This window comes from Rhinoderma darwinii, chromosome 6, assembly GCF_050947455.1.
Source record: "Rhinoderma darwinii isolate aRhiDar2 chromosome 6, aRhiDar2.hap1, whole genome shotgun sequence".
Classification (NCBI taxonomy): domain Eukaryota; kingdom Metazoa; phylum Chordata; class Amphibia; order Anura; family Rhinodermatidae; genus Rhinoderma; species Rhinoderma darwinii.
Genome location: NC_134692.1, coordinates 69,163,128 through 69,188,347, shown reverse-complemented (window position 1 = coordinate 69,188,347; position 25,220 = coordinate 69,163,128). Strand labels below are relative to the sequence as shown.

General features: G+C 40.5%; 1 protein-coding gene across 1 annotated transcript in view; it reads right to left on the bottom strand.

Annotated features, from left to right (window-relative positions):
• Positions 1-25,220, bottom strand: part of COL3A1 (collagen type III alpha 1 chain) — an 80,785-nt gene that overhangs the window by 35,154 nt on the left and 20,411 nt on the right. Inside the window, exons 2-4 of the mRNA XM_075829917.1 lie at positions 20,114-20,313; positions 4,428-4,490; positions 2,386-2,514 (exon numbers count right to left, since the gene is read on the bottom strand). Coding sequence (XP_075686032.1) covers positions 2,386-2,514; positions 4,428-4,490; positions 20,114-20,313 — 392 coding nt within the window. The remainder of the gene's footprint in view (positions 1-2,385; positions 2,515-4,427; positions 4,491-20,113; positions 20,314-25,220) is intronic.

The following is a 25,220-nucleotide window of genomic DNA, read 5'->3' as shown; positions in this document are numbered from 1 at the left end:
AAAAAGACAGCAAAGTCATTATTACAATTTGAGTCGTAGGAGCAAATGTACCTGATGTGTCTGCAGCTTGAATATGTCATAAAGTGCCCCAAAATCTGGAACATCTTGGTGCAGTTTGGACACTTTTAAAAGGGGTGTGACTTAACTGAGGAATGGCATGGCTTAAGATGTGCCATCGCCTGCTAAAAAAACTGGCACAAAATTTGGGTGGAAACTACGCCAAATCAAAGGTGGTATAAGAAGAAGACGAAACGCGTCTAGCAGGTCAAGTAAGATGCGCCCAATTTATCATACAGCGTGATGAATTTGGTGCATTTTCTGACTGCCTTGTCTTAGTTTACACAGTTTAAATCTTAGGCTGCATTAGTAGATTTGCCCCATCATGTGTTGTTACAGAAATCAAATCTATCTCTACTTTTTATTAACAAACTGCTGTTGGATAATTATTAATAATAATACTTTTCGACCATATTTCCCTGTATTAATAGCATTATATAGGAGCAGGTACCTTGTATCTGCATCATAGATATATATATATATATATATCTGTATCTATATATATATATATATACATATATATATATATATATATATATATATATATATATATATATATACATTACCGTTCAAAAGTTTGGGGTCACCCAGACAATTTTGTGTTTTCCATGAAAACTCACACTTAGATTTATCAAATGAGTTGCGAAATGACTAGAAAAATAAGTCAAGACATTGACAAGGTTAGAAATAATGATTTTTATTTGAAATAATAATTTTCTCCTTCAAACTTTGCTTTCGTCAAAGAATGCTCCATTTGCAGCAATTACAGCATTGCAGACCTTTGGCATTCTAGCTGTTAATTTGCTGAGGTAATCGGGAGAAATTTCACCCCATGCTTCCAGAAGCCCCTCCCACAAGTTGGATTGGCTTGATGGGCACTTCTTGCGTACCATACGGTCAAGCTGCTCCAACAACAGCTCTATGGGGTTGAGATCTGGTGACTGCGCTGGCCACTCCATTACAGATAGAATACCAGCTGCCTGCTTCTTCCCTAAATAGTTCTTGCATAATTTGGAGGTGTGTTTTGGGTCATTGTCCTGTTGTAGGATGAAATTGGCTCCAATCAAGCGCTGTCCACAGGGTATGGCATGGCGTTGCAAAATGGAGTGATAGCCTTCCTTATTCATAATCCCTTTTACCTTGTACAAATCTCCCACTTTACCAGCACCAAAGCAACCCCAGACCATCACATTACCTCCACCCTGCTTGACAGATGGCGTCAGGCACTCTTCCAGCATCTTTTCAGTTGTTCTGCGTCTCACAAATGTTCTTCTGTGTGATCCAAACACCTCAAACTTCGATTCGTCTGTCCATAACACTTTTTTCCAATCTTCCTCTGTCCAATGTCTGTGTGCTTTTGCCCATATTAATCTTTTCCTTTTATTAGCCAGTCTCAGATATGGCTTTTTCTTTGCCACTCTGCCCTGAAGGCCAGCATCCCGGAGTCGCCTCTTCACTGTAGACGTTGACACTGGCGTTTTGCGGGTACTATTTAATGAAGCTGCCAGTTGAGGACATGTGAGGCGCCTATTTCTCAAACTAGAGACTCTAATGTACTTGTCTTGTTGCTCAGTTGTGCAGCGGGGCCTCCCACTTCTCTTTCTACTCTGGTTAGAGCCTGTGTGTGCTATCCTCTGAAGGGAGTAGTACACACCGTTGTAGGAAATCTTCAGTTTCTTGGCAATTTCTCGCATGGAATAGCCTTCATTTCTAAGAACAAGAATAGACTGTCGAGTTTCACATGAAAGCTCTCTTTTTCTAGCCATTTTGAGAGTTTAATCGAACCCACAAATGTAATGCTCCAGATTCTCAACTAGCTCAAAGGAAGGTCAGTTTTATAGCTCCTCTAAACAGCAAAACTGTTTACAGCGGTGCTAACATAATTGCACAAGGGTTTTCAAGTGTTTTCTAATCATCCATTAGCCTTTTAACACAGTTAGCAAACACAATGTACCATTAGAACACTGGAGTGATGGTTGCTGGAAATGGGCCTCTATACACCTATGTAGATATTGCATTAAAAGCCAGACGTTTGCAGTTAGAATAGTCATTTAGCACATTAACAATGTATAGAGTGTATTTCTGATTAATTTAATGTTATCTTCATTGAAAAAAACTGTGCTTTTCTTTAAAAAATAAGGACATTTCTAAGTGACCCTAAACTTTTGAACGGTAGTGTATATATATATATATATATATATATATATATATATATATATATATATATATATATATAATGTTATTTTGTAAATGACATGTAATTATTAGATTCATTCCTTTTATAATATTAGTATTATCTTATTCAACATTAAAAAAATGTTTACTTACCCCATCTCCACCACCTGTTGATTCACCTGTACAACCCTCACAAATTCCACTGGGGCCTGGAGGACCAGGTGGACCTTGCAGTCCAGGATTTCCATTGTCACCATTTCGGCCAGGAATGCCTGGAGTGCCCTACAAGGAATAACAATAACATATTTAACACATCTTAAAAGGTAACTAATGTGGTGGAGTAATATTACATGAAACTACAAATCAATTGGTTTTGTTTTTACTCTTTGATAGTAAAAGTTTCCATGGTCTTAGAAACTTAAACAACTTTATCCATGCATTCTAATCATGAAAGCAGAAAAACAAGGAAATTGGCGCTGCTGATATACGTATTTCCAAGCAAGTTAAAGTACTAAAGAGGACCTGTCACCTTATCTGACATATCTATTTTAGTAAATACTTGTATTCCCTGTTTCACAACAATAGCCTCTTTTGTTACAACTCTTTGCTGTACCATTTCTCTGTTATTCCTCCTAGAAATTTTTGTATAAATTGACAACTGTGAGTTTCCAGTTGAGGTGTGTCCCTACATAGTCCGACAATGCCCAACCAATGCGGACCGAATGAGACTATGTAGGGACACGCCCATTTGACAAGGGGAATGGTAACGCCCAGTTGTCAATTTATTCATACATTTCTAGGAGTAATAATAGAGGAACGACACAACGTAGAGTTCTACGAAAAGATTTTCCAGAATTGTTATTTCTTGGGGAATACAATTATTTGCTATAATTGATCTACTAACTATTCTTTGCATTGGAATATCTGCACTATGAGGCACCGTGTTAATTTATTTGTGTACAGTGTTTTATCATGCATTCTAAGACATGGAAACCAAATGTCACAGTTCCATACAAGTGATAACATTTATTGTAAGGTAACAAATTGTATTTGTACATAGGAAAGTATAGCTACGTATATGTGAGTTATACTAGAAGGGATTTGAACCTTGTGTTTGTCATTTTTTTAAGAGACCAGTTTGGTCACTGAAGCCTGTGGCTACCGACTAAGGCCTCATAGACATGGCAAAACTGAGTCATAGTGGCCCTGTACCACTGAACCGTATACTTCACCATATAGCGCAATATTACATAGGTGTTCTCCACTACTAGAAATGCTGCATCCGATGTAACGTGGCATAATTTTTCCAGTTGGATTTATTAGGGCCCAATAGAAATCTACAGGTGTTGTGTTACGACTCTGTACAACTCTAGGTTGCACAGAGCCATAATAAGCTTGTGTGCGTGAAGTCTAAGAAACCACATGATGATCCAAATGTGTGTAACTATAGTGAGGAGGCGCACTTAAAAGGAGTTTCCTAAAACCAGGAAAACACTCGAGAAGTTTAGGAGAAAAATCAAGTTAAATAATAAAATTATTTTGCTGCCACTAGGCGGAGCTCACTGAATATAAAATTATTATTACGTTTATTGGGAGCTATATAAATCCTTATGCGGTGAGTTACATATAGTGGTGGCTACAGAGAGTCAGGATATTACTTTGTTAGGGCTCAAGCACACAACCGTGCATTTGAGGCAGCATTTTATCCGCATTTTTGCGGATGAATTGCGGACCTATTAGTTTTCACAGATCAGTGCTGGGGCTGTGAATCTGGACCGCGAAAACTCAGGACATGTCATTTTACGGTCCAGATTTGCGGGTTCACACCACTGATGAAATAGTTGTGGATCCGGGAATCCTGATGACACATGAACCTGGAAACCCCCCTTTAAAAACGATGCATTTGCCGCTGTAGTGAAAACTATTTTCATTTGTCACAGGATATAAGGTGTAAGGGAGTCAAATGTCGAACTACTTGAGAGCATAGTAATGTATACCTTTTTATAATGGCAGGAATAAGATAGGGAGGTACAGCAACAAAAACAAATCAGAAGAGATACAAGTTTTTGGATACACTGCTTTGACAATTCATTTATAGGTTTGAAAAATTGCTAAATGAAATACAGTGAATGAATACCAGCAGAAGTAGAAGTGAATGAAGCAGCAGAAGCATGACACATATAATATATACTTACAGAGTCACCTTTGGGTCCACGCTCCCCCTTTGATCCTGGGCTTCCATTGCCACCAGTGGTAGGCTGCATGACAAAAACAGACAAAAAGTCAGAATTCTGACTCAAATAAAGTTGGCAATACCGCTATTTCACCTAGCTCCAACCTAAACATGCACACTCAGCCTAGAGAGAATGTTTATATCAATGAAAGTGTAGCTAAACCTTCAACAAACTTCTGACATGTCATAGTGACATGTCAGAAGTTTTGATTGGTGGGGGATCGAGCACTGAGACCCCCACCAATCGCTAAAACGAAGCTGCATAAGTGCTTGTATGAATGCTTAGCCCCTTCGTTTCTGTTCGGCTTTTTCTGGAAAGTCGATGTAATGGAGTACGGGCTCATAAACTTTCTATTGAGCCCGTACTCTGCTACATCGATTTCCGGAAAAGCCGAACAGAAATGAAGTGGCTAAGAACTCACACAAGCACTTCTGCAGCTTCGTTTTAGCGATTGGTGGGGGTCTCAGTGATCGGACCCCACCAATCCAATCTTCTGACATGTCACTATAACATGTCAGAAGTTTGTTGAACGTTTAGTTACACTTTAAGAGAGAATGTTTCTATCAATGAAGGGTAATAATGCGCTGCCAGACACTTAGAGGCTTGTCTTCAGCATGCCAAATCCTTCTTTCCCCCCAACATCTACCATTGACAGAGGCATAGCTATAGGGGGTGCAGAGGTGGCAGTTGCACCCGGGCCCTGATGCCTGAGGGGGCTCAAAGGACCCTCTACTTTATAACAGGATGTGAGTATTATAAAGAGCACATAGAAGGACCCTGTTACAGATCATGCCCTGTGGCCCAGGAGCTTTAAGCTACACCTCTGACCACCGGGGGACTGTCAGGACACCCCCATACACATTTGATAGCTTGCCTATGCCAAGGAAATCAGCAGGTTTGGACAAGTTTTGTGTATGGCCAGCTTAAATTATAAATCTGAGATAAAAAGTCAGAAGTAAAATCGAATGAGTATAATGCGAATCATAATCTCAGAATCTTCCCCTGACTGTAGTGATAAGTGTACAAGAACAGATAACTCAGATCTGCAGTACAGATTTGTCCTTCCTTACCTTTCCTCTTATCTAAACATATCCTGACATGTGTGGCACAAGATGAGCAGCTTTGAAAAGAAACATGATTTTGCGTTACTCTGTCACCAGATGTCGCTGCTACATGTTTCTGTGTGGCCACCCAGTGCTTGTGATGTGAATTGCAGCCTGTCAAGAGTTTTGTAAGCATGTCTCAATATTATATTGAATTTGTTTCATGACAAATTGTAGTCATTAACCAAATTCAAGCAAACGGAAGGGTGGACACTTTGTATAAGCTAATGAATAAAGGAGACAGAACATATATATTTGCATCATGTTTATATTTACCACGCAAATAGTTTGTTACATTCTGATGTAAGTTGGTGCTTGTCATCATACAGTAGACCCTAAAAGTCTAAGTCAGTCTGTGGGTGATGTGCATTGCCATGTAGACATAACCTTAAATCATTGAAAGTTCACATCCTATTAAAAGTACCGACCACCAAATACTCACAAAATGTAAAAACAACTTTATTAATTGATCTTAAACTTCATTATGAGGCAAACAAGCATGTGGGTATAATCATTGTTCCAGCTAGGTCTATATGTAATGTTTATTTCCATGTAGACTTTTCCTTAAACTACTGAAAATCCACAGATAATATTTTCAAATGTAGACCTACTGTGACTACTAGATCTATGCGTAGCTCTAAACTAAAGGGCCTAAACAGTTGCCTTCCTTCCTTTATATTTATCTGTGTATATGCACAGTGGAAGTGGATTGTACAGTGTACGTAAACTATTACTAGTGAATGTACACCTTCACTAAATGAACCCCTTCCTGACAAGCGCTGTATATATACAGCACAGTCGGGAAGTGGTTCCCGCAAACCACAGTACAGTACGTCAGGAGCTGAGCCCGCACCATCACTGCCAGGTGTAAGCTGTAAATTACAGCTGATACCCTGCTGAAATGGCAGGACCGGAGCTGGCCTCCGACGTGTGGGTATAATCATTGTTCCAGCTAGGTCTATATGTAATGTTTGTTTCCATGTAGACTTTTCCTTAAACTACTGAAAATCCACAGATAATATTTTCAAATGTAGACCTACTGTGACTACTAGATCTATGCGTAGCTCTAAACTAAAGGGCCTAAACAGTTGCCTTCCTTCCTTTATATTTATCTGTGTATATGCACAGTGGAAGTGGATTGTACAGTGTACGTAAACTATTACTAGTGAATGTACACCTTCACTAAATGAACCCCTTCCTGACAAGCGCTGTATATATACAGCACAGTCGGGAAGTGGTTCCCGCAAACCACAGTACAGTACGTCAGGAGCTGAGCCCGCACCATCACTGCCAGGTGTAAGCTGTAAATTACAGCTGATACCCTGCTGAAATGGCAGGACCGGAGCTGGCCTCCGACGCAGCCGGACACCCACTGCTGATGACACCGGCTCAGCTTATCAGCCGGAAGCTGAGTTGGCGCCATCTTGCCATTGGTACCGGAAGCCTTTTAGGCCCCGCCTCCAACCGGGGCATTGGAGGCTTCCATTGCTGGCAGACTGGGAGGCCAGTATTACGGCTCCATTTGCCATTGCACCCACTGGCAACCCAGCGATCACATTGCTGGGGTGCCGGTGGCTATAAGCCCTTCAGATGCAGCAATCTCTATTGAACACAGCATTTGAGGGGTTATTTGGCCGGATCATTTCATCAGGGTTCAACATACAGCTGGCACCTGGTGGTGATGGTGCGGGCTCTGCTCCTGAGCCCGTACTATCACCGCACCATAATGGTACTGCGGGAACCCCTGCCCGTAAGCGTTGTATATATGCGGCGGATGTCGGGATGGGGTTAAACATGTTTTTATGTAGTTTCCAATTATTGATAATTTTGATATATGAGAAGCAGATTACTTTAAATTATACAGATAGAGAATTTAGAAACATAACCTGAATGCAACAAGCCTGAACATTGACCATAACGTTCACTAATAAACAGCAGAGTAAGCCTGAATATAAACTATAATGTTCACTAACGACGAACAGTGTAAGCCTGAATTTATACCAGAACGTTAACTTTTGACGAGCAGTATAAGCTTCAATATTTACCCCAATGTTTACTAACCATGAGCAGTGTAAGCCTAAATATATACCATAATGTTCACTAATGATGAGCAGTGTAATACTGAATATATATCATAAAGTTCACTAATGACAAGCAGTGTAATCCTGAATATATACATAATGTTCACTAATGACAAGCAGTGTAATCCTTAATATATATCATAATGTTCACTAATGATGAGCAGTGTAATTCTGAGTATATATCATAATGTTCACTAATCACGAGCAGTGTAATCCTGAATATATACCATAATGTTCACTAATGATGAGCAGTGTAATACTGAATATATATCATAAAGTTCACTAATGACAAGCAGTGTAATCCTGAATATATACATAATGTTCACTAATGACGAGTAGCGTAATCCTGAATATATACCATAATATTCACTAATGACGAGCTGTGTAATACTGAATATATATCATAAAGTTCACTAATGACAAGCAGTGTAATCCCGAATATATACATAATGTTCACTAATGATGAGCAGTGTAATCCTGAATATATACATAATGTTCACTAATGACAAGCAGTGTAATCCTTAATATATATCATAATGTTCACTAATGAGAAGCAGTGTAATTCTGAGTATATATCATAATGTTCACTAATCACGAGCAGTGTAATCCTGAATATATACATAATGTTCACTAATGACGGGCAGTGTAATCCTGAATATATACATAATGTTCACTAATGACGAGCTGTGTAATCCTGAATATATTCCATAATGTTCACTAATGACGAGCAGTGTAATCCTGAATATATACCATAAAGTTCACAAATGACGAGCACTGTAATCCTTAATATATATCATAATGTTCACTAATGATGAGCAGTGTAATCCTGAATATATACATAAAGTTCACTAATGATGAGCAGTGTAATCCTGAATATATACCATAATATTCACTAATGACGAGCAGTGTAATCCTGATTATATACCATAATGTTCACTAATGACGAGCAGCGTAATCCTGAATATATACCATAATATTCACTAATGACGAGCAGTGTAATCCTGAATATATACCATAATGTTCACTAATGACGAGCAGTGTAATCCTTAATATATATCATAATGTTCACTAATGAGAAGCAGTGTAATTATGAATATATACATAATGTTCACTAATGACTAGCAGTGTAAGCCTGAATATATACATAATGTTCACTCTTGACGAGCAGTGTAATCCTGAATATATACCATAATGTTCACTCTTGGCGAGCAGTGTAATTCTGAGTATATACCATAATATTCACTAATGATGAGCAGTGTAATCCTTAATATATACCATAATGTTCACTAATGACGAGCAGTGTAATCCTGAATATATACATAATGTTCACTAATGACGAGCAGTGTAATCCTGAACAGTGGTGTAACTACCGCTATAGCAGCCGTAGTGGCTGCTTTGGGGCCCGCGGCATGAGGGGGCCCGTGTCGCCCACCAGAGGCCGCCATGGCTGCTACAGCGGGACGCCACTGAACACTACGGCAGAGCAGGGAGGTATCTCCCCGCTCTGCCATTAAACAAAAGACATGTATCCACTATCCACAGGACAGGGGATACATGTGTGATCGCTGGCATTGATAAGGAGAACGGGGGACTGAAAGTCCCCTGAAGATCTCCATCACAAACCTCAGACTTCCGGGGTCTGTGTCGTCGGCTCCATAGAAATGAATGGAGCGCCGGTCGCGCTTGTGCGCATGCGTGACCAGCGCTCCTTTCATTTTTATTGAGCTGTGCAGACGCCGGAAGTCACAGGTTAGTCATGGAGAACTTCGGGGGACTTTCGGTCCCCCGTTCTCCTTATCAGTGCCAGCGATCACACATGTATCCCCTATCCTGTGGATAGGGGATACAAGTCTTTTGTCTTTTCACACTGTAGGTCACATTTTTTTGGGGGGTTGGGGACGCTGTATGGCGTTCCCTACAGGGGGGGGGGTTGTATAGCGTTCCCTACAGGGGGGGCGCTGTATGGCGTTTCCTACAGGGGGGGCTGTATGGCGTTCCCTACAGGGGGCTGTATGGCGTTCCCTACAGGTGGGGCTGTATGGCGTTCCCTACAGGGGGGGGCTGTATGGCATTCCCTACAGGGGGGGGCTGTAAGGCGTTCCTTACAGGGGGGGCTGTATGGTGTTCCCTAAAGGGGGCTGTATGGCGTTCCCTACAGGGGTGGCTGTATGGCGTTCCCTACAGACCCCCCCTGTAGGGAACGCCATACAGACCCCCTGTAGATAACGCCATACAGCCCCCTCTGTAGAGAACGCCATACAGCACCCTTGTGGATAGCGCCATACAGCCCCCCTGTGGATAGCGCCATACAGCCGCCCTGTAGAGAGCGCCATACAGCCCCCTCTGTAGATAATGCTATACAGCCCCCTGTAGATAGCGCCATACAGCCCCCTGTAGATAGCACCATACAGCCCCCTCTGTAGATAATGCCATACAGCCCCCCTGTAGATAGCGCCATACAGCCCCCCTGTAGATAGCGCCATACAGCCCCCCTGTAGATAGCGCCATACAGCCCCCCTGTAGATAGCGCCATACAGCCCCCTGTAGATAACGCCATACAGCCCCCCCTGTAGATAGCGCCATACAGCCCCCTTTGTAGATATCTACAGAGGGGGCTGTATGGTGTTATCTACAGGGGGGACTGTATGGCGCTATCTACAGAGGGGGCTGTATGGCGTTATGTACAGGGGGGACTGTATGGCGCTATCTACAGAGGGGGCTGTATGGCGCTATCTACAGAGGGGGCTGTATGGCGTTATCTACAGGGGGGCTGTAAAAAAGGCACTATCTACAAGGGGGGGGGGTTGTGTGAAACCCAGGGGAGGGGGGGCCCCAGTCAAAAGTTTGCTATGGCGCCCAGTCTTTCCTAGTTACGCCCCTGATCCTGAATATATACATAATGTTCACTAATGATGAGCAGTGTAAGCCTAAATATATACCATAATGTTCACTAATAATGAGCAGTGTAATACTGAATATATATCATAAAGTTCACTAATGACAAGCAGTGTAATCCTGAATATATACATAATGTTCACTAATGACAAGCAGTGTAATCCTTAATATATATCATAATGTTCACTAATGAGAAGCAGTGTAATTCTGAGTATATATCATAATGTTCACTAATCACGAGCAGTGTAATCCTGAATATATACATAATGTTCACTAATGACGGGCAGTGTAATCCTGAATACATACCTCCCAACCGTCCCGGATACAGCGGGACAGTCCCGGTTTCTCACCGCTGTCCCGCCGTCCCGGGCGGTCTGTAAATGTCCCGCTGGGCGCTGCATCAGAACAGCTGATCGCTGCTGACTGCAGCAGCGATCAGAAGAAGACAGGAGTCTTGCGGCGGTGTTCTCACTGGGTTCGATGCCGGCCCGTGAGTGGACCAGTCCAGTCACCTGACCTGTCACCTGACCTCACCTGTCAGGTGACTGAACTGGTTCACTCCCGGGCCGGCATCGACACCAGTGAGAACGCCGCTGCAAGACTCATGCCTTCTTCTGACGGTGAGTGACGTGTCCCGTGTCTTCCGTCGCTCGCGCTCTCTCTCCTCCTCCTCCTCCTCACAGTGCAGAGTGCATGTGAGGAGGAGGAGGAGGGACTTTTTTTGCTCCCTGTAGGAGTCGGAATCCCCAATCCCCGGCCGGGGATTGGGGATTCCGCTACAGGAGAAGTGAGTGACTACACTGTCCCTATATGGACACAGCGACGTCACTCACTTCTGAAGCAGAATCCCCGACCCTGTGGCCGGGGATTCCGCTACAGGAGAAGTGAGTGACTACACTGTCCATATATGGACACAGTGACGTCACTAACTTGTGAAGCGGAATCCCCAACCCTGTGGCCGGGGATTCCTCTCCAGGAGAAGTCAGTGACTACACTGTCCATATATGGACATTGAAGTCAGGGACTTCTCCTGGATGGGGGGGATGGGTGCAACCTACAGGGGGCTGGGTGGCATTACCTACAGGGGGCTGGGTTGCATTACCTGCAGGGGCCTGGGTGGCATTACCTATAGGGGGCTGAGTGGCATTACCTACAGGGGGCTGTGTGGCATTACCTCCCGGAACAGAATCGGAACGGATGCAAAACGGCCGTGAAAAACGGCCCAAAACGGCCGTTTTTATCGGCCGACACTCGGACCCTGTCGTGTGAATAAAGCCTACCTATACTGCTCTGGCAGCATCGTGGCACCTACAGGGCGACTGTGTGTGGAGCTATCTACTGGGGGGCTGTGTGTGGAGCTATCTACAGGGGTTCTGTGTGTGGAGCTATCTACAGGGGTGCTGTGTGTGGAGCTATCTACAGGGGGCTGTGTGTGGCACTATCTACAGGGGGCTGTATCTTACGCTATGTACAGGGGGGCTGTATCTGGTGCTATGTACAGGGGGGCTGTGTCTGGCGCTATCTACAGGGGGGCTATGTCCGACGCTATCTACAGGGGGCTGTGTGTGGCACTATCTACAGGGGGCTGTATCTGATGCTATGTACAGGGGGGCTGTGTGTGGAGATATCTACAGGGGGCTGTGTGTGGTGCTATCTACAGGGGGCTGTGTGTGGCACTATCTACAGGGGGACTGTGTGTGGAGCTATGTACAGGGGGGCTGTGTGTGGAGCTATCTACAGGGGGGCTGTGTCTGGAGCTATCTACAGGGGGCTGTGTGTGTGTTGCTATCTACAGGGGGGCTGTGTCTGACGCTATCTACAGGGGGCTGTGTGTGGAGCTATCTACAGGGGGCTGTGTGTGGAGCTATCTACAGGGGGGCTTTGTCTGACACTATCTACAGGGGGCTGTATCTGATGCTATCTACAGGGGGGCTGTGTGTGGAGCTATCTACAGGGGGGCTGTGTCTGGCGCTATGTACAGGGGGGCTGTGTGTGGAGCAATCTACAGGGGGCTCTGGTGGATGATTTTTCCATTGACCGGAAGCAGAGTTACACAACTGGAAAAAAAATCCCCATCATGTAACTCTGCTACCTGTCAATTGAAAAGTCATCCACCACAGGGTCTCCCTCTTGACTTTCATTGTTCTCAGCCTTTTGGTTTGTCCTGCAGCTGCTGCCGTGATGAGCAAATGTTATACCCAAGTTAGGAAAAGTAACACAAAGACGATATAACCTGAAATATAATATCTGTGATATCCAGACAGTCTAGAGATCCGCAGTGAGAATGTGCGCGCGTTATTTGCCGAAGGATCTGGCCGTGATTTGATGTGTTTATGCGGGATATTGGCCGTGGTTAGGGGCATGGCTTAAAATGTCCCTCTTTTCTGAATTCAAAAGATAAGCAGTGTAATCCTGAATATATACATAATGTTCACTAATGACGAGCTGTGTAATCCTGAATATATACATAATGTTCACTAATGACGAGCAGTGTAATCCTGAATATATACATAATGTTCACAAATGATGAGCAGTGTAATCCTGAATATATACATAATGTTCACTAATGGCGAGCTGTGTAATCCTGAATATATACCAGAACATTCACTAATGACGAGCAGTGTAATCCTGAATATATACCAGAACATTCACTAATGATGAGCAGTGTAATCCTGAATATATACCATAATGTTCACAAATGATGAGCAGTGTAATCCTGAATATATACATAATGTTCACTAATGACGAGCTGTGTAATCCTGAATATATACCAGAACATTCACTAATGATGAGCAGTGTAATCCTGAATATATACCAGAACATTCACTAATGATGAGCAGTGTAATCCTGAATATATACCAGAACATTCACTAATGACGAGCAGTGTAATCCTGAATATATACATAATGTTCACTAATGACGAGCAGTGTAATCCTGAATATATACATAATGTTCACTAATGACGAGCAGTGTAATTCTGAATATATACCATAATGTTCACTAGTCACGAGCAGTGTAATTCTGAATATATACATAATATTCACTAATGACGAGCAGTGTAATCCTGAATATATACATAATGTTCACTAATGATGAGCAGTGTAATCCTGAATATATACCATAATGTTCACTAATGATGAGCAGTGTAATCCTGAATATATACATAATGTTCACTAATGACGGGCAGTGTAATCCTGAATATATACATAATGTTCACTAATGACGAGCAGTGTAATCCTGAATATATACCAGAACATTCACTAATGATGAGCAGTGTAATCCTGAATATATACCATAATGTTCACTAATGATGAGCAGTGTAATCCTGAATATATACCAGAACATTCACTAATGATGAGCAGTGTAATCCTGAGTATATACCATAATGTTCACTAATGATGAGCAGTGTAATTCCTGAATATATACATAATGTTCACTAATGACGAGCTGTGTAATCCTGAATATATACCAGAACATTCACTAATGATGAGCAGTGTAATCCTGAATATATACCATAATGTTCACAAATGATGAGCAGTGTAATCCTAAATATATACATAATGTTCACTAATGACGAGCTGTGTAATCCTGAATATATACCAGAACATTCACTAATGACGAGCAGTGTAATCCTGAATATATACCAGAACATTCACTAATGACGAGCAGTGTAATCCTGAATATATACATAATGTTCACTAATGACGAGCAGTGTAATTCTGAATATATACCATAATGTTCACTAGTCACGAGCAGTGTAATTCTGAATATATACATAATATTCACTAATGACGAGCAGTGTAATCCTGAATATATACATAATGTTCACTAATGATGAGCAGTGTAATCCTGAATATATACCAGAACATTCACTAATGATGAGCAGTGTAATCCTGAATATATACCATAATGTTCACTAATGATGAGCAGTGTAATCCTGAATATATACATAATGTTCACTAATGATGAGCAGTGTAATCCTGAATATATACATAATGTTCACTAATGACGAGCAGTGTAATCCTTAATATATATCATAATGTTCACTAATGACAAGCAGTGTAATCCTGAATATATACCAGAACATTCACTAATGATGAGCAGTGTAATCCTGAGTATATACCATAATGTTCACTAATGATGAGCAGTGTAATTCCTGAATATATACATAATGTTCACTAATGACGGGCAGTGTAATCCTGAATATATACATAATGTTCACTAATGACGAGCAGTGTAATCCTTAATATATATCATAATGTTCACTAATGAGAAGCAGTGTAATTATGAATATATACATAATGTTCACTAATGACGAGCAGTGTAATCCTGAATGTATGTCATAATGTTCACTAATGACGAGCAGTGTAATCCTGAATAGGGATGTCACGATACCAGAATTTGGACTTCGATACCGATACTTCGTTTAGTATTGCGATTCCGATACCAATTTCAATACTTTGCCAACAGTAATAATAAAAAAAAAGTTCTTCCGTTTTCTGATGTGAGGCGCGTGGTGTGATGATGAATTTTGAATGTGCCTCACATTAATAGTAATTAATCCCATCATGTTTCTCAGTCATAATGGGTTAATGTGTGAGGTACATGATGGGGTTAATTACTATTAATGTGAGGCACATGGAGGTTAAATTCATGGCACCTCGCGCCTCACAATTAGTGAAAGAAAGCAGTGTTTATTTTATTTTGTTACTGCGCACACATCATAAATGACGCAAAAAAATTGCTGTGCGCGCCATTACTGAATGTGCATTTTATGTATTGAGACTTATTTTAATGTTTATTGTAAAAAAGGTGCATGTGATTTTTTTTTAAATTTAACATTACTTTGTTTTTACTTTATTTTTAAACTTTAATGTACTGACATATATCAGATATATGCCAGTACATTAGCCTGTGTACTGATAGCACACAGGCTGTTGTTAGGACATACCGAAGTATGCCCTAACAACAAGAAATATGGTAAGACAGCCCTGGAGTCCGTCAATAGACTCTGGGCTGTCTGGCCATATATGGTATGGCCCTCGATCGCGTCACAGGAATTCCCTGTGACGCAATCCAGGGGCATCCCCCTTCTCATTTTCCCTGAATGCTGCAGTCCACTTTGATCGCAGCATTCAGGGGAATAGCGGCGGAGATGAGAGGTTTCTCTGATCTCCGCCGTTATGGAGTGGGGCTGCGGTTGTGTAATACAGCCATGGCCCCGCTTCTGACATGAAGTGCGCGCGCGGTCAGCATGAGGAGATGCAACCGGCGCTGCACTAATGAGGCACTGAATACTGAACATGGGGATGTTTTTCAGTGCGCCCGCCACGTTCTGTCTTCAGTGCCGCCGCTCATTAGTGCAGCGCCGGCCGCATCGCATTATCCTGACCGCGCGCGTACTTGTTATCAGGTCTCAGGAGCGGGGCAATGACTACTACACAGCCGCAGCCCGGCTCTCATACATTCATGTGTTACAATACTGAGCTGTGTGGCTGCGCAGCTAAGTATCGAAATACAGGAAATAGCGGTATCGAACCGTTTGGGGATGCAGAGTATCGAAACAGTATCGAAGTTTCGATGCATCGTGCATCCCTAATCCTGAATTCATACATAATGTTAACTAATGACGAGCAGTGTAAGCCTGAATTTATTCATAATGTTCACTAATAACGAGCAGTGTAATCCGAAATATATACATAATGTTCACTAATGACGAGCAGTGTAATCCTGAATGTATGTCATAATGTTCACTAATGATGAGCAGTGTAATCCTGAATATATACATAATGTTCACTAATGATGAGCAGTGTAATCCTGAATATATACGTAATGTTCACTAATGACGAGCAGTGTAATCCTGAATATATACGTAATGTTCACTAATGATGAGCAGTGTAATCCTGAATATATACATAATGTTCACTAATGACGAGCAGTATAATCCTGAATATATACATAATGTTTACTAATGATGAGCAGTGTAATCCTGAATATATATCATAATGGTCACTAATGTCGAGCAGTGTAATTCTGAATATATTCCATAATGTTCACTAATGACGAGCAGTGTAAGCCTGAATATATTCATAATGTTCACTAATGACGAGCAGTGTAATCCTGAATTTATACCATAACATTCACTAATAACAAGCAGTGTAATACTGAATATATACATAATGTTCACTAATGATGAGCTGTGTAATCCTGAATATATACATAATGTTCACTAATGACGAGCTGTGTAATCCTGAAAATATACATAATGTTCACTAATGATAAGCAGTGTAATCCTGAATATATACCAGAATATTCACTAATGATGAGCAGTGTAATCCTGAATATATACATAATGTTCACTAATGACAAGCAGTGTAATTATGAATATATACATAATGTTCAATAATGACGAGCTGTGTAATCCTGAAAATATACATAATGTTCACTAATGATAAGCAGTGTAATCCTGAATATATACCATAACATTCACTAATGACAAGCAGTGTAATCCTGAATATATACATAATGTTCACTAATGATGAGCTGTGTAATCCTGAATATATACATAATGTTCACTAATGACGAGCTGTGTAATCCTGAAAATATACATAATGTTCACTAATGATAAGCAGTGTAATCCTGAATATATACCAGAATATTCACTAATGATGAGCAGTGTAATCCTGATTATATACCATAATATTCACTATTGATCAGCAGTATAATCCTGAATATATACCATAATGTTCACTAATGACGAGCAGTGTAATCCTGAGTATATACCATAATGTTCACTAATGACGAGCAGTGTAATCCTGAATATATTTCATAATGTTCACTAATGAGCAGTGTAATCCTGAATATATACATATTGTTCACTAATGATCAGCAGTCTAATCCTGAATATATACCATAATGTTCACTAATGATGAGCAGTGTAATCCTGAATATATACCATAATGTTCACTAATGACGAGCAGTGTAATCCTGAATATATTCCATAATGTTCACTAATGATGAGCAGTGTAATCCTGAATATATACCATAACATTCACTAATGACAAGCAGTGTAATCCTGAATATATACATAATGTTCACTAATGATGAGCAGTGTAAACCTGAATATATACATAATGTTCACTAATGACGAGCAGTGTAATCCTGAATATACACATAATGTTCACTAATGACGAGCAGTGTAATCCTGAATATACACATAATGTTCACTAATGACGAGCAGTGTAATCCTGAATATATACATAATGTTCACTAATGACGAGCAGTGTAATCCTGAATATATACCATAATGTTCACTAATGACGAGCTGTGTAATACTGAAATATACATAATGTTCACTAATGATGAGCAGTGTAATCCTGAATATATACATAATGTTCACTAATGATGAGCTGTGTAATCCTGAAAATATACATAATGTTCACTAATGATAAGCAGTGTAATCCTGAATATATACCAGAATATTCACTAATGATGAGCAATGTAATCCTGATTATATACCATAATGTTCACTATTGATCAGCAGTGTAATCATGAATATATACCATAATGTTCACTAATGACGAGCAGTGTAATCCTGAGTATATACCATAATGTTCACTAATGACGAGCAGTGTAATCCTGAATATATTCCATAATGTTCACTAATGACGAGCAGTGTAATCCTGAATATATACCATAACATTCACTAATGACGAGCAGTGTAATCCTGAATATATTCCATAATGTTCACTAATGACGAGCAGTGTAATCCTGAATATATACCATAACATTCACTAATGATCAGCAGTGTAATCCTGAATATATTCCATAATGTTCACTAATGACGAGCAGTGTAATCCTGAATATATACCATAACATTCACTAATGACGAGCAGTGTAATCCTGAATATATTCCATAATGTTCACTAATGACGAGCAGTGTAATCCTGAATATATACCATAACATTCACTAATGATCAGCAGTGTAATCCTGAATATATTCCATAATGTTCACTAATGACGAGCAGTGTAATCCTGAATATATACCATAACATTCACTAATGATCAGCAGTGTAATCCTGAATATATACATAATGTTCACTAATGATGAGCAGTGTAATCCTGAATATATACATAATGTTCACTAATGATGAGCAGTGTAATCCGGAATATATACATAATGTTCACTAATGATGAGCAGTGTAATCCTGAATATATAGCAGAACGTTCACTAATGACAAGGAGTGTGCTGTATTTAGTTAGACAAAAGACACAGGTCTATCAAGTTCAACCTTTGCAAGATTAATTATACATCAATTGCTAATTTATTTATAATCCTTAATATCATTTGTCATTAGATAAGCAACTAGCCCTTTTTTAATGCTTTCATTGTATCTTGGGGTGGGGATTCCAAACTTTAACTACATGTTAATCGCCTTTCCTCCACGTGTAAAGAATGTCTCCTAGTCCTTTTTACAGTTCTTGGAATGAATAAATTATGTGCCAGTTCTTTGTATTGACCACACATATATTTATACATACTGGACAAGCCCAATTTCTCTAGTCTTTTATTGTAAGAGAGACCTTTCATCTTATTTAAAGGCTATGAACACCTTTGAAATAGTTTTGGGATTGGTGAAACTTTCAAAATACTTCTTATTAAAAATGTATTGTACTTTTTGAGACACAGCTGCTTTGTATTCTGTATAAAGAGCAGCTGTATCGTGCACTGAGACCTGAATCCGTCAGGTCCGTGGGACTGACAGAATCGGTGTCCGTCGGAGTGACGGGCTCGGTGCCAGCGGGTCCTGCGTGTCTCTGACACGCAGGATCCACCTGTAATCAATCACATCTAAGTTATGAACGTAGATGTGTTCGATAGCAGATCGATCCCGCAGACCTGACAGATACGGATTCAGAATAGAAAGCAGCTGTATCTCAAAAAGTAAAGATAATTTTACATAAAAAGTATTTTGAAAGTTGGACATTTATATATACTATATATATATATATATATATATATATATATATACATATATATATATATATATATATATATATATATATGTATATATATATATATATACATATATATATATATATATATATATAAAATTATTTCAAAGGTGTACATAGCCTCTAATAATCTAGTTGCCCAACTTTGAACCCTCTCCAGCTCTCCTATATCTTTTTTAGCCCAAAAGTTAATCCCATAAATTAGATTTTTCAATGCCTCATCACTACCTTTAAACTTTATCTTTACTACATTGGTTTGTGTGACAAAACATTGTGTAAGGCCCCATGCACACGACCGTGAAAAAAACCTCTGTAATTGGTTTCCGTGCCGTAGAACCATGCAGGGGAATATGGAGCATGTCCTACTTTTCGGATTTTGCGGGCCGTGCTCCCATACTTAGTATGGGAGCACGGCATGAAAATGCGGCCCGCGGGTATTGGCGGCCGGCTGTGCCTGCAATCGTGATTACAGGCATGGCCGTGTGCATGAGGCCTAAATACGTAGCAATAGGTATGGAACTTTTTCAGTGAATTTGTTTTAATTTATACGTACACTTGGTGGGGTTGGACAGATTGGACAACAATCTCCAAATGGGATCTCTGGGTTTTCACATTCTAACTCGGCATCATCACAGAGGATCTCATCGCACAGCACAGCTCCAGTGTCACAAACACAGATTTGGCATGGTTCTGGTTTCCAGACGTCCCTGTCAGCATAAACTTGTCCAAAATGGGTACATGCTCCTTCTGTTACTGCAGAGAAAAATGAAAGGGAAGAAGATATAAAGAATGTTAATCGGGTGTAAAATTTTTAAAAGTCTCATTTTCCACATCAACATATGCTCCTCGCCATTAACAAAGTAAATTTTTTAGGCTAGCCCGACTTATTGACAATTGTTTTTTGAAGTCTCCTGACTCCAAACCAAACAGGATCTTGGTTTGGGCGACCTGTGATATCACAGAGCATTCTCTGCAGCTGTACCCATATTTCGACATGTGGCTACAACATGGTGGTAGATGGTGGGCACAGTGGCTTGGTTGTTGGCTGAATGCAGAGACTGTCCAATCATGGGACACTCATCACTGTAATTTACTGAAATGTAAAAATGTTTTTGGGAGACCTTTTTTGAATGGTTTTGAGACTAAGCAGCCAATATGTTAAATTTAGAGAAAATGTGCAAAAATTTGCATTTTTATAAATTTAAATGTATCTGCTTGTAAGACAGAAATACCAGACAAAATAGTTACTATTTAACATTTCCCATATGTCTACTTTATGGTTGCGTCATTTTTTTTAACATTCTTTTCTTTTTGTAGGATGTTACAAGGCTTAGAGCTTTAGCAGCAATTTCTCTCATTGTTTTTTTTAGGGACCAGTTCAGTTCTGAAGTGGCTTTGAAGGCCTTATATATTAGAAACCCCCATAAATCACTCCATTTTAAAAACTGCAGCCCTCAAAGTATTTAAAATAGCATTTAGAAAGTTCATTAACCCTTTAGGCATTTCACAGGAATTAAAAGCATCGTGGAGGTGAAATGTACAAATTTTTTTTTTTTTGCAAAAAATCCGTTTTAATCCATTTGTTTCTGTAACACAGAAGGTTTTACCAGAGAAACGTAACTCAATATTTATTGCCCAGATTCTTCAGCTTTTAGAAATATCCCACATGTGGCCCTAGTGTGCTAATGGACTGAAACACAGGCCTCAGAATCAAAGGAACAACCAGTGCATTTTGGTGCCTCCTTTTTATTAGAATATATTTTAGGCACCATGTCAGATTTGAAGAGGTCCTCTGGTGCCAAAACAGTGGAATCATGCTCAAAAAGACACCATTTGGCAAACTACACCCCTCAAGAAATGTATCAAGGGGTATAGTAAGCATTTTAACCCCACAGCTTTTTTATCGAATTTAGTGGAATTATGCCATGAAATTGAAAATTTAATTTTTACTGATCAAACAGAAATTTTCAATTTTTACAAGGAATAAAGGAGAAAAAGCTGCCCAAAATTTGTAAAGCAATTTCTCCCAATTACGGAAATACCCCAGATGTGGTAATAAACTACTGTTTGGACCCACAGCAGGGCTCACTTGGCTTTTGGAGCTCAAGTTTTGCTGGAATGGTTTTCAGTGCCATGTCGCATTTGCAAAGCTCCTGAGTGACTAAAATAGTGGAAACCCCTAAAAGTGACCCCATTTTGGAAACTACAGCCATCAAGGAATTTATAGAGGGGTATACTGAGCATTTTGACCCTACAGGTTTTTTTTTGCTGAAGTTAGTGGAATTAGGCCGTGAAAATGAAAATCTATGTTCTCTCTAATAAAATTTAGTTTTAGCTCAGATTTTTCCATTTTCACATTAAAGTAGAAAAAGCACCCCCAACCTTTGTAAAGCACACTCTTTTGAGCGCGACAATACCCCATATGTGATAATAAATTGATGTTTGGACATACAGCAGGGCTTACCAAAGGAAGGAGCGCTATTTGGCTTTGGAGCTCAAATTTTGCTGGAATGTTTTTTGGGTGCTATGCCACATTTTCAAAGCCCCTGCGGGACCAAATCAGTGTGAAATCCCCCAAAAGTGACCGCATTTGGGAAACAACACCCCTGAACCCTGAAGGAATTTATCAAGGGGTATAGTCAGCATTTTGACCCCACAGGTTCTTTGCTGGATTTAGTGAAATTATACAGTGAAATTAAAAATATATATTTTTTCTGATAAAACGTGGACATTTTCATTTTTTTATAAGGGATAAAGGAGAAAAAGCTGCCCAACATTTGTAAAGCAATCTCTCCCGAGTACAGCAATACCCCACATGTGGTCATAAACTGCTGTTTGGACACACTGCATGGCTCAGAAAGGGGGTATTTTGCATGCAGATTTTGCTTATTTGGTTTTTGGGTGACGTCACATTTGAAAAACCCCTGAGGTTCCAGAGTACAGTGGAAGTCCACAAGAAGTGACCCCGTTTTAGAAACTACACCCCTCAAGGTATTTGTAATTTACCTGGACAAATGAGAGGGCTTAGAAGTGAAGAGCAACAAGCACATTTGAGGTCTATTTTGATGATTTTAACACCATTGGCCCACAATTGCAGTGCTCTGAGGTCAAGTAGTAAAACAAACCCCCAAGTAGTGACCCCTATCTTGGAAACTACACCATTTAGGGCATTTTAAGGGGTGTAGTGAGCATTTTGACCTCACATGTGTTTTTTTCATTAGAAATTAATGTGAAGCAGATGTGCAAAGTGAAAATTGCAATTTTCCACTGATATGCCATCTTAGTGCACAATATGTTGTGCCCAGCTTGTGCCATTGAAGACAAATACCCCATAAACTGTTAAGCAGGTTCTCCCGGGAATGGCGATGCCATAGATGTGAATGTAAACTCCTGTTTGGGCACACTGTACGGCTCAGAAGAGAGGGAACGTCATTTGGCTTTTGAAGCACAGATTTTGCTTGGTAGGAGTTCTGTTTGATGTTTTGCTGGTATTTCAGTTTATATTTTGCAGCTAGTGATCCAAGGTATTCTTAATTTTGGGTAATGTTGTAAATGACTTAATGCCCAAACAAGCTTGGTCATTAAAGGGTTAAAGTGCAACACATAATTAAGAATTTGGTAAACAATATCCTTTCCCTAGTTTGTCCTAATTATTTATTAATTTGAATCCAATGTATAAGTAATGTTTGGGAGTAAAAAGTATTCCTCTGTCTCTTCATTCATATCTTTCCCGTATATAGACGTTACCTTAGACTATGACTTAAGGTCCTTTTACACCGGCCAATGTGGGCTTCTTTATCGGCGCTCATTTACTCCTCTCACATTTGCTCCTTTCAGATTTGCTCATTCATCGGCTGACCGTTGCCCTGAGAACAAGCGTTCATATGAATGCTTATTTGCTCTATCATTGGCCCGTGTGAAAAGGCCTTTAGGGCATGCCCAGACGTGGCGGAATTCTTCCGCAACTGTCCGCATCAATGCCGCAAAGAATCTGCGTTGCAGATTCTGTTGCGGATCTGCCCAAAATGGGCAATAAATTGATGCGGACTAGCCGCTGCGTATTGAGGTGAAAGTACTTCCCTTCTCTCTATCAGTGCAGGATACAGAGAAGGGACAGCACTTTCCCTAGTGAAAGTAAAAGAATTTCATACTTACCGGCCGTTGTCTTGGTGACGCATCCCTCTTTCTGCATCCAGCCCGACCTCCCAGGATGACACGGCAGTCCATGTGAAACGTCATCCTGGGAAACCGGACTGGAGGAAGAAGCAGGGAGTTCTCGGTAAGTAAGAACTTCTATTTTTTTTACAGGTTGCTGTATATTGTGATCGGTAGTCACTGTCCAGGGTGCAGAAACAGTTACTGCCGATCGCTTAACTCTTTCAGCACCCTGGACAGTGACTATTTACTGACGTCGCCTAGCAACGCTCCCGTAATTACGGGTGCACACACGTAGTCACCCGTAATTACGGGAGCCCCATTGACTTCCTCAGTCTGGCTGTAGATCTAGAAATACATAGGTCCAGCCAGAATGAAGAAATGTCATGTTAAAAAACCAATACGCTCCGCAGCACACATAACATCTACATAACATCTGGGAACTTCATTGCGGAACTTGGAATCTCGAATTGAAGTCAATGGAGAAATTCCGCATGAGTCCGCAAACAGTCCGCCACACGTCCGCAACAACCATTGTATGCTGCGGACACCAAATTCCGCACCACAGCCTATGCTCCGCAGCGGAATTGTCCGCAACGTGCAAATGAACCCAACCACAAAGCTGTGGAAGGCAATGGAGAAACGGGTCCGCTGCGGATTTCCACTGCGGAGTGTCCGCAGCGGAATTCCAGAGCAATTCCGCTACGTCTGGCCATGCCCTTAGGCTATGACTGGGTTGAAAACATTGTTAATTATTGTTATTGTAATGACTTTGTGGATGGAATTGATAGTAAGGTGTCAAATTTTACTAATGATACAAAACTTTGTAGGAAACTTTAAACTCAGTTTTATTGTGAAATATTACATAGAGACCTAGATAAGTGGTCAGGATGGGAAAGAAAGTGGCAGATGAATATTAATGTTGATAATTGTAAAGTAATGCACTTAGGCCGCAGTAATAGCGTTACTGTACATTAAATAAATAAAAAACTGGGGATAACAGAACAATAGAAAGACTTGGATACTCTGCTTACAAGTTAGCTAAGCAGCAGCACTCAGTGTCAAGCAGCAGCCGCAAAAGCAGATTTTCGGGTGCATAACTATTGTGCGAACTATTTTCTTTGATTTTTCGAGTGCATTTAAAAAAATACAGCCATTTTTATTGAGCAGAAAATTGTCCGCTATGCAGGTGGGGACTTGGCTTATTGAGTGGATAACTGATTACTTATTAGAAAGGTCACAGTTTGTACAGTGTGGTACCACTATGCCGGGCGCCCCAGGGAACTGTATTGTCTCCTTTTTTGTTTACAATGTATACTTTAGATTTACAGCATAATTCGGATTGTTGTCATTTACAAAAATTTTCCGATGATTCCATGGTTGTCGGGTGTATCGGGGAAGGATGTGGGGATGAGGAGTATAGGGAGTTGGCTGACTGGTTTGTAGCTTGGTGTAGTGATAACTGTTTACAATTGAATGGGACAAAAACCAAGGAGATGGTGGCG